The 14,338-nt window shown below is 41.1% G+C and overlaps 1 protein-coding gene across 1 annotated transcript in view; it reads right to left on the bottom strand.

The window, feature by feature from the left end:
* SLC30A5 (solute carrier family 30 member 5) overlaps positions 1-14,115 on the bottom strand; it is a 36,555-nt gene extending 22,440 nt beyond the window's left edge. Inside the window, exons 1-4 of the mRNA XM_028089652.2 lie at positions 13,756-14,115; positions 5,253-5,375; positions 3,873-3,939; positions 2,568-2,653 (exon numbers count right to left, since the gene is read on the bottom strand). Coding sequence (XP_027945453.1) covers positions 2,568-2,653; positions 3,873-3,939; positions 5,253-5,375; positions 13,756-13,856 — 377 coding nt within the window. The 5' untranslated portion in view covers positions 13,857-14,115. The remainder of the gene's footprint in view (positions 1-2,567; positions 2,654-3,872; positions 3,940-5,252; positions 5,376-13,755) is intronic.
* Positions 14,116-14,338: the final 223 nt, after the last annotated feature.

Here is a 14,338-nt window from a genome sequence, read left to right as displayed (position 1 = left end):
ACAGTCAGGAGTGGCACACAGGGCTTCAAAGGTATTGGTAAGGTTTTATTTTGGGGGTTGAGTGTTAGATACATGAAGGTTCACTTTATTATTATTTTTTTGAAGATTTATTTATTTAACTGAGAGACAGAAAAGAGAGTGGGGGGGAAGGACAGAGGGAAACTCAAGCAGATGCCCTGCCTTTTTTTTTTTTTAGAGAGGAAGAGGGAGGGGCAGAGGGAGCCCAATGTGGGGCTCAATCCCACGACCCATGAGATCATGACCTGTGCCGAAACAGAGTCAGACACTTAGCTGGCTGAGCCACCCAAGTGCCCCCACTTTATTATTAAACATTCTTATTCATATTTACTCCTTTATATGTATGAAATATTTAAAAAAAAAAAACCTGGGACACCTGGGTGGCTCAGTCGGCTACGTATCGGCATTTGGCTCAGGTCATGATCCCAGGGTCCTGGAATCAAGTCCCGCATCAGGCTCCCCACCCTGCTTCTCCCTCTGCCTGCCGCCTCCCCTGCTTGTGCTTTCTCTCTCTCTCTCTCTTTGACAAATAAATAAAATCTTAAAAACCAAAAAAAACCCTGAAAAACATTATCACCAGCCAAAACAGGGCTTATAGGATCTAAATCTTAAGATTTTTAGCTGCTCTTTTAAAAAATTTTCATTTTTCCTCTTTACTCAAAAATCTGTAACAGAACACAGCAGTGCTAACTTTAATTCTATTAATAACTGTGAGATACAATTTAAGAAAATAAATATATCAGCAAAGTAATCCGAACCTAAAATAAGACAGGCCATGGAACACCTAAGGAGTCTTTCTAATCAAGAAATTGCATGGGGCATCTGGGTGGCTCAGTTGGTTAGGTGTCCGACTCTTGATTTTGGCTCAGGTTATGGTCTCTGGGTTGTGAGATGGAGCCCAGCATGGGGTTCCAACCTGGGTGGGGAGCCTATTTAAGATTCTCTCTCTCCCTCTGCCCCTCCCTCAAAAAGAAAATCATGCAATTCTTTTCTTTTTTGCGAGAAAGCAAGCGCACACTTATACAAATGGGGATGGGGGTAGAGGGAGAAGGACAGAGAGACAATCCCAAGCAGGCTCCACACCAGCACAGAGCCTGCTGAGGCCTCGATCTCATGACCCTGACATCAACCTGAGCTGAAATCAACAGTTAGATACTTAACCGACCGAGCCACCTAGGCACCCCTGCACGATGGCTGTTTTGTTTTTTTTTTTAAAGATTTTATTTGACACAGACAGAGCATAAGTAGGCAGAGCGGCTGGCAGAGGGAGAGGGAGAAATAGGCTCTCCGCTGAGCAGGGAGCTGGATGCGGGGCTCGGATCCCAGGACCCTGGGACCATGACCTGAGCCGAAGGCAGCCGCTTAACCAACTGAGCCACCCAGGCCCCCCTGTTTTTGTTTGTTTCTTAAATTAAATTAATTTATTTAAGAGAGAGAGTGCACAAGAGGGGGAAGGAGCAGAGGGAGAGGGACAAGCAGACTCCATGCTGAGCACAGAGCCCAATGCAGTGCTTGATCTCAGGAGCCTGAGATAATGGCCTGAGCTGAAATTAAGAGTTGAAGACTTAACCAACTGAGCCACCCAGAGGCTCCTGATGGTTTTAATAAAAGAATGAGAGGGGCAGTGTTGGTAGAGGAGCTGGTGGTAGTGATGGGTTGTAAGATGGGAAATATAAGACTAAATAAGAAGTAAGAATTTAACAATTTTCTGCCTTTCTTCCCTAACACATAGGGACAGTGATTTAATAACATACAGAACAAAATATAATCTCACAGGAAAGAAATTCTTTAAAAAAAGATTTTATTTATTGAGTGAGAGAGAGAGAGAGAGAGAAAGAGAGTGTGAGATCACAAGCAGGGGGAAAGGGTAGAGGGAGAAGCAGACTCTCCATTGAGCCAGGAGCCCGAGGTGGGACTTGATCCCAGGACCCTGAGATCATGACCTGAGCCGAAGGCAGATGCTTAACTTACTGGCCACCCAGGTGTCCCAAGATTTTATTTATTTGAGAGAGAGAGCACACGCATAAGCAGGCAGAGGGAGCTGGAGAAGCAGGCTCCCCAGTAAGTAGAGAGCCCAACTTGGGGTTCGATCCCAGGACCCTGGGATCATGACCTGAGCCGAAGGCAGACACTTAACTGACTGAGCCACCCAGGTGCCCCCCAAATTTTGCTTTCCTACTGGTTTTTATTTACCATTTCACATCTTTTAGTTTCTAAAAACAGTTGTTAAAAGGGATCACCAATGGATGATAAAAAACCACCTATGTTAAAAATTTTCTGAAACTGTTTGAACTCTTAACTAGTAAAATATCACAACAGATCATGAACAATACATTTACAGTGTTCACCAAAAGACAGTCCACAAATTAAACAGGTTTTGTCAGCTCCCCCATATAAATAAGTATTGAGTTGTATCCAGTGCTATAGGAGTGAGAGAAGCATTTGTATATAACTTAACATAAATACTTGACATAAAATATAATGGAATAAAACTAATATTCAAAATTAAGAAATATAAGTAAACATTCAAAATATGCATTTTTATTTACCTTAGTGGTCCACAAAGAGTGAGGCCAAAAAACCACAAGAGTGAAATGATACACCCAGCAACTGCATGTTTAAATATTTTGATCCACTATGAACGGAAACAAAAAGTTAAAAATTTTAGTCATATGTCTTGCTAGTATCTCAAAATCTTAAATAAAATATACAGGGAAAGAAAATAATGGTAGCACTTAGATATTTTAAAGGTTAAATAATTACATTTTTAAAAATAATCACATATTTTGAACTTAAAAAGAAAATGTTAAGATCCCTTGACTAAATCTAGATTTGTAAGACAGTATTCTGTTTTCCATTTTCTATATTCTTGTCTGCTGTTAGAGCTTGAAATCTTTTTCTATAAAATACAAATTTGTGGTTTTTTTTCAAGTTTCTCACTAGTTTGCTAGAACACGTGATGTTTTAGTCTTTAAATTCTTTTCCATCAGATATTCAGAGCTTCAGTTACTTGAAAAGAGAGAAAAAAACCTATGATGGGGATTATAATGTTAATCCTATTTTTAAAACATGCATGGTCTCTAAAACAGAGATACATAAATTTGTCATTCTAATAAAAAGTCATGGCACAGGTTTCTAAGTTGCTGCACAAAGCAAACACATAGTACGGTCTAACGACTCTCCAAAGAGATAATAATGTGAGGTGACAATACAGAATACAAGACATTTCTGGTATGAATCCTGAACCTCAGGTACCTAAAGAAAATAATGATGACAAGGGTGACAGCTAATACGTATTGTTTGCTGACTATATGCTGGGCACTATTTCAGGAACTTTATATGTATTCATTCATTCATTCCTCACAGCTCCATTACAAAGGTATTATTAACTCCATTTTACAGGTGAGAAAATTGAGGTAGAGAAAAATTAGTAACTTGCTCAAAGTAAGACTTTGTAAGGAGGACAAACAGAATCTGAATTTGTTGGACTCGAGAGTCCTCAGTCTTAACCCCTATGCTTTATCTGCCTCCTAATGACATTTGTCCTAGGCTTTTGGGCATGTCTCCACGTCAAATTTAGAAATCTTTAGAATAGAGTCCTACATTAAAAAAAAAAAATTACTTTATACCTTAAAATTTTTCTACTCTTCTCCATTTTTAAACATTCTGTTATCTTAATACACAGTTTATTCTTGAAGCCTTGATACTGAAAAGCAAGTCAATAGCAACTTAACTATGGAAATGTTCTGCTGTGTACTTAAATCATTTAAGTAACTCTGATCAACGAAAGAGCACTTCTCCTGGTCTAACGACTAGGAAGCTGCTAGGAAAAAAGGATTGTGGAAAAAACTCACCTGGTGTTTGGTAATACTTTTCCCAGAAGAAAATGGCTTTTGAAACAAAACCATAAAAAATGCAGTCCTGTGAATAAGGAAACATTAATATATTAAAATTAATCTAATATACAAAGTGTGATGTTAAGTAAAGATACTCACTTTAAACGAACATACTACAACTTGAAAGGTATGTTACCATCTAAAAAAATTATACTGGAGAACAGTATTTATTCTCCTAAGGCTTCCATTGGAACATCTGGGGAACTCTTATTTTGTAAAGGCTTCAGAACCAGTTCACAAGCCATAAAAGAAAGGGGTCTCGGTATTTTTTTATACTTTGAAATACAAAAAAAAAAAAAAAAAAATTCCTATCTTCTCCAAAACTTAATAACAAATCTTGAAATACCAGAAATTAAAAATGTCCTTACCTTTCACATTCCCAAAATGGTTATATAAAAACACATACAACTGATTACTTAAAATTTCCTAGTCAAGAATCACTTTCCATAATTACTAAAATTAACTCCCTGGAGTCTTTAACAGACTTTTATTAACAGAGAGTGGTCACTATCAATCTCAAGTCCAAAGAAACTTTATTCAGAGAGAATTTCTTACTATGTGCAGAATAATGTAAAATTTATTTTATATGAGGACCCTGTTCTGTGAAGGGAGCACATCGTGAACAAAGCCCAGCACAGTTTAACTTAGAAAATAAGGAACGTCTGTGCCAAGACAAGTCTCAGGTTACATTCTATGCCTGCTGGAAGGCCGAACTACACCAGTGGTATGGTTTGGGAATTCTTAGGGCCTGGAGACTCTTTTAGGGAGACTGTGGGGTCAAAACTATTTTTATGAAAATACTAAGAAATTATCTGCTCTTTACACTCTTACTCTCTCAGGGGTGTACAGTGGAGCTCTTCAGAGGCTAACTGATAGGAGATCCTGCATAGACTGAATGCTGAAACGGATGTGAAAATTCAGCAATCCTCTGTTAAGCTGAACATTAAAAGAAATGTGCAGGGCGCCTGGGTGGCTCAGTTGGTTAAGCAACTGCCTTCGGCTCAGGTCATGATCCTGGAGTCCCAGAATCGAGTCCCACATCGGGCTCCCTGCTCAGCAGGGAGTCTGCTTCTCTCTCTGACCCTCTTCCCTCTTGTGCTCTCTATCTCTCATTCTCTCTCTCTCAGATAAATAAATAAAATCTTAGAAAAAAAAGAAAAGAAATGTGCAAAAATCTCTTTAACACAAACTATAGTACAAGTCTAGTTTTGGCACGCTATTATAGTATAAGGAGGAATAAATAGCACAAAATATTTTATCTAAAATTTCCTAAAGATAATCAGTTAAAACAGAAGTTTCAAATAAATAAGACATTAAGGAGAAAAGAACCACACTCACCCAAGTTTTAATATAAAAATGAACTGAACAATGTGAACTGCTTTTAGGAGATCATATGATTCAAAAAGTCCCACAGCCTTCAAAAATTTAGTGAAACATAGTAACACAATATATTTTGTTAATCTGAAAAATAAAAGCAGAAACAAGTTTCAGTATCATTAAAATCACAAGGAACTCTGTAATATGTATTATACAATAGGGATCATTATAAAAACCACAGATACTCATTAAAAAAAATGAAACAAAAAAACCAAACAACTCACCATCCACATAACTACTATTAACATCTTGGTATATAAACTTCCAGATTCTTTTTAATGTACATTGCGTCTCTCTATACATACGCAGGCTGTTATAAAAACAAACAAAAAAAGAGGCCAAACTAAAAATATGTTCGGGGCTCCTGGGTGGCTCAGCCGTTAAGCGTCTGCCTTCGGCTCAGGTCATGATCCCAGGGTCCTGGGATCGAGCCCAACATTGGGCTCCCTGCTCAGCGGGGAGTCTGCTTCTCCCTCTCCCACACCCCCTGCTTGTGTTCCTGCTCTTCCTAACTCTCTGTCAAATAAATACATAAAATCTTAAAAAAGAAAAAAAAGTATGTTCTTGGTTAACTGAGCTGTCCAGATTATTCTGTAATCTGCTTTTTAAACCTAACAGTTACTTCAAACAAAGAGAATAAAAACAGACACCAAACTCTACCTGCGATGAAACTAGAAGAGCACCATGTAAGAAGGAACAGAGGAATGGTAAATGCCTTAGGTTTCCCCTCCTCTGCTTTGCTGTGTGACTGCAGTTTAGAGTCATGGTTGAAATGTCAAGCAACCTGCCCTACAGAGTCCTGTAAGGCTCAGAAATCTGAAGCACCTCAGAAAAAGGCTGGGGAGCTGAAAAGAGGAGCAGCATCAACAACTCTCTCTCCTCAGTCATGACGGGACACATGAGGCTTAGTCTCTGGAGAGGTCTAGACATAAGGCAAAGCAGAGAGGAGGGGTGAGGTGCTGGAATAAAATCATGGAAATTAAAAGGAAATTTCCTTCTTAACTCCACCCCACCTCCTTTTCTTTTACCTCCAATATCCTAACAGCCAGGCTGCAATCTCTCAGCAGAACCCTTATAGGGATCCACTAGGGACAAGCCCTACACAGGTGTTCTAATTAGCTTTTTAGGGCTCACTCCAATATGAATGGCCAACATGGATAATCAGTCCTTTAAGATAAGCTTGAGAGACCAAATAAAAACAACAAATCTAAAAGATAAAGGGATCACAGGTAACAGCAGCAGAAAACAACAAAGAACTATAAATAACATTCTCTGAGACATAAGAATACTGCACGCATGAAAAAATTAGGCTACCATAAAAAGAAAGAAAAAAGGAGCTCCTGAAAAAGAAATGGAAATTAGGAAAGAAATTACTTCAGTTTTCTAGTCTTGTAGTCTTTTTTTTTTTTTTAAAGATTTTATTTATTTGACAGAATGAGAAACAGCGAGAGAGGGAACACAAGCAGGGGGACTGGGAGAGGCAGAAGCAGGCTTCCCGCTGAGCAGGGAGCCCGATGCAGGGCTCGATCCCAGGACCCTGGGATCATGACCCGAGCCGAAGGCAGACACCCAATGACTGAGCCACCCAGGTGTCCCTAGTCTTGTAGTCTTCTTTGATCATATACTCTCTAGCAGTAAAAAAAAAAAAAAAAATTTTGCACACGAAACCAACTACCTGTATGTTGTAAAAGTGGTATTACTGTACTGTTATATTATATACATTATAAAACATACACAAATTAGAAATTAAAAAGAATGAGATAAAAAGTTGTGGAGGGCGCCTGGGTGGCTCAGTTGGTTAAGCGACTGCCTTCGGCTCAGGGTCATGATCCTGGAGTCCCAGGATCGAGTCCCACACCGGCTCCCTGCTCAGCAGGGAGTCTGCTTCTCCCTCTGACCCTACCCCCTCTCGTGCTCTCTCTCTCTCTCTAATAAATAAATAAAATCTTTAAAAAAAAAAGTTGTGGAATTCTTAGTATTTTTTCTCTCACCCTAATAGCACATCTTGTGCAAGCTACTCAGTAGATAACTTTTTAAGTTTACATCAAATAGGTGTTACTACATTAAAAAGGAGGTGCAAGGAAAAAAGACAAAAACCAAAACCAAAAACGGTGTGTGAGGGATGCCCATGGCCAGCATACTGACAGGGATAAGAAGTCTCTATCAATGGGAGAAAAAATACAAAAAGCAAAACCAGAAGTTTAAAAGAAACCCAAGTCATTCAAATAGAATTAAAACAATCTGACATACAATGGGGATATCAATGTATAATATAAAAACTGATGAGTATGAATAATCCAGTGCAATGGCCCTGAATTAACAAGAGCTAAACTATATTAAACAAACAGTAGTCTGGTTAAGAAGGCATGAAAAAATATATTTTAGGAAGATTTTGATGCAATTATTAAAATAAATTTCAGTCCTTGAAAGAATGAATCTCAGCATCTTCACCATCCAAGACAGCTCATTTTCTGTTTTAGTCCAGATAATATCATACTAAATTAAAAAAAGATTTGACCACAGTGTTTTTTCTTATCATGAACACCATCCGGGGGGCCTTTTACAGTGCAGTCTGGGGATTCCCCCCCCGCCGGATTTTAACTGTGATAATTAATCACCCAAAAGCTAGTAAAAATGTTATTGTGGAATAATGTAAGTCACATCCTAAAGAACCCTAAAGTTCCTATTTAACCCACTTGTTGAACAGTATAAACTTCATTAAAATTTGTTTCAAAGATCAAACATATTTTCTGGGATGACAAAAATGTTCTATAGCTTGGGGCACCTGGGTGGCTCAGTCGGTTAAGCGTCTGACTCTTGATTTTGGCTAGGGTCATGATCTTAGGGTCATGGGATCAAGCCCCGTGTTGGGCATCGGGCTCCGTGCTCAGCAGGCAGTCTGCTCAAGATTCTCTCCCTCTCTGCCCCTTCCCCCTGCGCATGCTCACTCTCTCTCTAAATACATAAATCTTAAAAAAAAAAGTTCTATAGCTCGATTATGCTGAAAATTACACAGGTATAAAAAGAATGAAATCAAGCAGAGAGCAACACTTGAAACCGCATGGGCTTTACTCCTTAAGCTCTTAATCAGGTGTAATAATAAGGCAGCAGGATAGAAGCAAGGACACAAATAATAATGTCAAGATAGGGAGGGAAAAAATAAAGACCAGGAAAAACAGAAGTACATTAAAAATCACAGCAGTTGGGCGCCTGGGTGGTTCAGATGGTTGAGCGTCTGCCTTCGGCTCGGGTCATGATCCCGGGGTCCTGGGATCGAGTCCTGCGTCCGGCTCCCTGCTCCTTGGGAGCCTGCTTCTCCCTCTTTCTCTCTCCCACTGTCTCTCATGAATAAATAAATAAAATCTTTAAAAAAAAATAAAAATCACAGCAGTCTGGGAATTCTCAATGTCAGCAAAGAGCCTTGTATATCCTCCATGGGGCTAGTCAGCCATTCTTCAAATATTCTTTGCACACTTACTATGTGCCAGATGCTATACACAGCCAATAAGACCTAGGGGTGGCTTCAAGCATAGCCTTCCCTCTTCCTGATCATAAGGGAAGATGCAGTTGGAAATACTTTCTGCCTTCAAGGGAGGACCTTTATCTAAAAAATGTTATCAAAATGTTAACATTATCTAAAAGTGTTAACCATCTTATAACAAGCCTGAATATGAAAGCCAATACACTTAGGATGGCAGAGAGCAAAGACAAGGAAGCTGGGTCTTAGATGGTATCACTGAGGTGCTGAGCAAATACCTACGTCTGGTTTCTTTCATGTGAGAAGAATATCTCCTCATTTGTTTAAAGTTCTCTTCATTGGGTTACTTACAACTGAATATATTTCTAGGTGCTATCTGTGACACTTAATGTGTAACAGAGACCCTGCCCACAAGGAGTCTGAGGCCTAAGGAAGACAGGCAAGCAAACAAATATTTATGTGACCCAATAAGTAATGGAGTTTTAAAAGAATAGTGGGAGGGCGCCTGGGTGGCTCAGTTGGTTAAGCAACTGCCTTCGGCTCGGGTCATGATCCCGGAGTCCCGGGATCGAGTCCCACATCGGGCTCCCTGCTCGGCGGGGAGTCTGCTTCTCCCTCTGACCCTCTTCCCTCTCGTGCTCTCTCTCTCTCATTCTCTCTCTCTCAAATAAATAAATAATCTTTAAAAAAAATAAAAAAAATAAAAGAATAGTGGGAGCAACTAACTGTAACTTGGTAAGCAGGGGTCTGTCATTAGAGTTCGAGACGTCTAAGTGTGTATTAAAGACTAAGTAGGAATTTGGGGTGCCTGGGCGGCTCAGTCAGTTAAGCATCCAACACTTGATCTCAGCTCAGGTCTCGACCTCAGGGTCATGAGTTCAAGTCACACATTGGGCTCCATGCTGGGTGTGGAGCGTACTTAAAAAAATAAAAATAAAGACTAAGCAGGAATCACAAAGCAAGAAACCCGAAAGGGTATTTCAAAGCAGAGAGCAGCATATGCAAAATACTAGTACTAGGAACAAGCCTTTGAATACATGACTTTATTTAAGCTCAGTTAACCAGATGATAGAATGATGAGAGGTCAACAAGGAAAAGGTAAATTATATATTTTTTTTTATGTTACGTTAACCACCATACATTACATCATTAGTTTTTGATGTAGTGTTCCATGATTCATTGTTTGCATGTAACACCCAGTGCTCCATGCAGAACGTGCCCTCTTTAATACCCATCACCAGGCTAACCCATTGGCAAATTATATTTAATATACTTGTTTTAACAAGATGGGGCAATATGTGAAATTCTTTTTAAGATTTTATTTATTTATTTGAGAGAGAGAGAGAGCGCGTGCAAGCAGGAAGAGAAGCAGGCTCCCCACTGAGCTGGGAGCCCGATGTGGGGCTCGATCCCAGGATACTGGGATTGTTACCAGAGCCGAAGGCAGATGCTTAACGACTCAGCCATCCAGGCGCCCAATTTCTAAGTACTTTCTGTTTGAAGTATTAATAAAACTTGAAAAATCTGGCACTTCAAAGGCAAGATTTAGTCATAAGGAACATTAATTTAAGTAAAATACTTATCTTTTTTAAAAAAGATTTATTTACTTTAGAGAGAGAGAGCATGAGCGGAAGAGGTGGGGGAGAGAGACTTCTCAAACACCACACTGTGCCCGGAGCCCGACATGCTGAGCAATCTCACGACCCTGAGATTACTATCTGAGCTGAAACCAAGAGTTGGACGCTCAACTGACTGCGCCACCCCGGCACCCCTAAGTAAAATATATATATATTTTTTTAAAGATTTTTTTTTTTTTAATTTATTAGAGAGAGACACAGCGAGAGAGGGAACACAAGCAGGGGGAGTGGGAGAGGGAGAAGCAGGCTTCCCGTGGAGCAGGGAGCCCGATGTGGGGCTCGATCCCAGGACTCTGGGATTGTGACCTGAGCCGAAGGCAGACGCTTAACGACTGAGCCACCCAGGTGCCCCAGTAAAATATTTCTTGATAACATATTACTATCATGATCTTTTCCGACACAAATTTTTTTTTAATTTTTAAAATACAGAGATTATAAAAGTAATTCCTGAGTAGCTGCTTGTTATTAAAGTTTTAGATACAAGCATTTCTAAGTTCCTCATAGGCAACTAACTAAGTGGTCATCCTTTCAAATCTTTTCCTTTGCATCTTCATGTAAGGACACACGCATATTTCATATATTCACATATTTACAATTATACACATATTTTGATAGTGACTTCATGTAATACATGTTCAAGATTTTTGCTACCATTATTAAATCAGGAAAATTATTTTAACATATAGTTAAAAGTTGGACTCTCTGATTTTATTTATAAAACATTAATCTTTCTTTTTTAAAGATTTTATTTATTTGAGAGAGAGACACAGAGAGAGAGAGAGAGCGCACAAGCACGGGGAGCAGCAGTGGGAGAGGGAGAAGCAGGCTCTCAGCTGAGCAGGGAGCCTGATGAGGGCTCAATCCCAGGACCCTGAGATCATGACCTGAGCCAAAGGCAGACTCGCTTAACCAACTGAGCCACTCAGGCATTCCTGGACTCTGATTTTTAAAACCCCATGAGTGAAGTCTTCCTCTTGGGCTACAGATGAAACACTAGCTAAGGCTAAATAACCATATACTAATAAGTAGATATGTGTAGTTCATATTGTGCAGGGAAACTGAACAGCTTCATTTACTAAGGAAAGGGGGGGTTAGGAGAGAAAGGCTCTTCAACATGGGCAGTGGCCCCTGAGTCACTCACTGATTCTGGGGGACTCAAGGGGATATATTCCACCTACTCAACTGATAAATCATTATTTGCCATCAACTAGTTTCATCAAACGTTATCACTGGTCTTTTATGTAAAGGATTACAAAACTCTCTGGTTCTCTAAACTTGGAATTACCAAAATTTCGGTTTGGGTTTAAACGTGCTTCTTAGCTTTGCCCACTGAAGCAGTTCATGGTTCTCCAGTAAACAAAAAACACAATCAGTATGTGAAATGCATGTGGTTTAGGGTAACTGACTCTCAGTTCAGTTATTAGTTGGGAAAATAAACTTTTTTTTTTTTTTTAAGATTTTATTTATTTGACAGAGAGCGAAAGAGGGAACACAAGCAGGGGGAGTGGGAGAGGGAGAATCAGGCCTCCTGCTGAGCAGGGAGACGCTTAACGACTGAGCCACTCAGGCGTCCCTAAACATTTTTCTATGTCTCAGTTTCTTGATCTGTGAAACAATGATGTGCTATGTAGTATGTAGCACTGTTGTTAAGGATTAAGTGAGATGCTATACTCAAAGGACATGCAACACAGGTGTTCAACAAATGCTCTCACCCTCTTTCTTGCAAAGAGGTCTTACAGAAGCCAGATAGAAACATTTAAAACAATTCCTTTTTTGTGAATTCAGCCACAAAAATATCCACAATTAAAGGATTTTTGAACAAGTTTTTGTTGCAGATTATAACTAGTATTTGATTATTAGTCTACACAAAGGAAAATTCTTGCAACTTGGAATCTATTAAAAATTCAACCACTCCTGAGTTGAATTTGATTTTGCAATGAACTACAATAGAAGGGCAGTTCTGCTAAGCAAATACTACAACAGGATAGCAAAAGACTTTGCCACGTCTACCTAAGACAGTAATCTCTTGAATAAATAGTAACTTTAAACTATTTGTTTAAAAATAATTTCCAGTTTACAGAAAAGTGGCAAGAATAGTATGCCCTTTACCTGGATTCCCTCATTGTTAAATGTCCCGTTTGCTTTATCATCTCTCTAAATACAGGCCTTTTTTTCTCAACTAGGAATAAGTTACTTATATCACACTTCTAAATACTTGATTTCCTAAGAATATGTACATTTTCTTATAAAATCGGGTAAGTTATCAACTTCAGAAAATTTAACATGGTTATGGTACTTTATCACCCATAGTCCAGTTCTGTTAACAGACCTATTATGGTCCTTTATAGCATTTTCCCCCCTCTACTACCAAAATCTAGCCCAGAATCCCCTATTGCTCAGTAAATAATATACGCTGTTATTTCAAAGAGATTAGAAAATTAAACTTAAACTACAAAAATTCAGTTGACTTAAGTTATGCTCCAGCATTTTAAATGTCCTTTCCTTTTCATTAAAAAAATTTATATCAGCAACGCTATTTCTACAGTTCCAAATAATTTATCAAAACAATCTTTAAATCTCAAAAAAAGTACGGAAGAACGAAAAAACCGAACCTCCTTAAAAATGAAGACAATCAATACGAATTCCAACAAAATTGTTGGGCCATATTTTATGCATCTTTGACACTACCTCAGAACTTAAGACAGATCAAGGACACACTCGAATTTTTGTACTTGAGTTTTTTTTTTTAAACAATGAGCACACATTTCTCATTTAATAATAAAATAAAATAAGCCAAGGAAAATAAAGAAAGCCAGATGACGGGCTGAATTTTTGATGTGCGGGGTTAACCTGAATGTCGAAGTTCATCCGTTTGTACTTTGGTTTGTTCGCCTGAAGATGGTGACACCTTCCCCCAACTTACGCAGCGAGACGTCAGAAAGGTTTAGTAGTCACTGAACTACTATTTCAGGGAGAAAGCCAACAGAAATGGTTGTCACAGACCAGAAAAACCCCTCCCGTGAACCGGCTGGCAGAGGGAAGGTTAACGGTATGCCTCGAACACCAGAAACTCAAGCAGAACCGCCCTGGGCTTTAGAGCATTCATTCTGCAGCGGGCAACAGGGGAGCCAATGAAAGCCGCGGGCGCAGGAGCCACAGGGACAGGCCGGACCGCTGTGGGACGCGCGCTGGGCTGAGGGCGTTCCAGGCTGTCAGTGGGACTGGAGGGCCGCCGGTGCCCGCGCGCGTCCGGGGGGCAGTTGCCGTCCGGGTCCGCGAGTGAGCGAGCCGGCGAGCGCAGGCGCGGGAAAGAGGCGCTCCGGAGGCGCGAGCCGCGTCCGTCACCTACCGAGCGCTGGGCACGTCCACCGGCCCGAGGCCGCCGCCGCCACCGCCGCCGCCGCCGCCGACGGGGCCGGCTAGCACGTCCCCGCCGTATTTCTCCTCCATCCCGGGGCTCAGGAGCCGCAGCCGCTGCCCCCGCCGCGGGGTTTCCTCATGTCTCGCCGCTGCCGCGGAACAGCGGGCGCAGGCGCGTCACTCCCCCATGGCAGCGGCCCCGTCGGGTCCCCACAGGTTCGGCCGCCGCCGCTCTCCCCGGCTCCGGCTCACAAGCACACGCGCGTCGGGACTAGGCCGCGGGCAGTTCCGGCGGCGCCGGGGCCCCCAGAGGCGCACCGGAGCAGACGTTGCCAGGCCACGTCATCGGGCCCAGCAGCCCTCACTCCCGGGGGAGTGCCCAGCCTTGCGCCTGCGCACAACAGAACATTCGCTTTCTTTTGCCCTTCCCTAGGTTCCGCCTACCACGGGGTGACGGATCGCGTCCTCGCTCCGGATCAGCCCCTCCCAGTGACGTTGCCTGTGCCCTTACCTGTCCCTGCAGCGCCACCTCTGGGCCGTCAGGAATACAGCGGGTTCTTCTAGCACCACGG

This window comes from Eumetopias jubatus, unplaced genomic scaffold (assembly GCF_037043125.1).
Source record: "Eumetopias jubatus isolate StellerSeaLion01/CBP00866 unplaced genomic scaffold, mEumJub1_p1.0 scaffold_5, whole genome shotgun sequence".
NCBI classification, from domain to species: domain Eukaryota; kingdom Metazoa; phylum Chordata; class Mammalia; order Carnivora; family Otariidae; genus Eumetopias; species Eumetopias jubatus.
The sequence above is the reverse complement of the archived record's forward strand: the minus strand, read 5'-3'. Positions and strand labels throughout refer to the sequence as shown.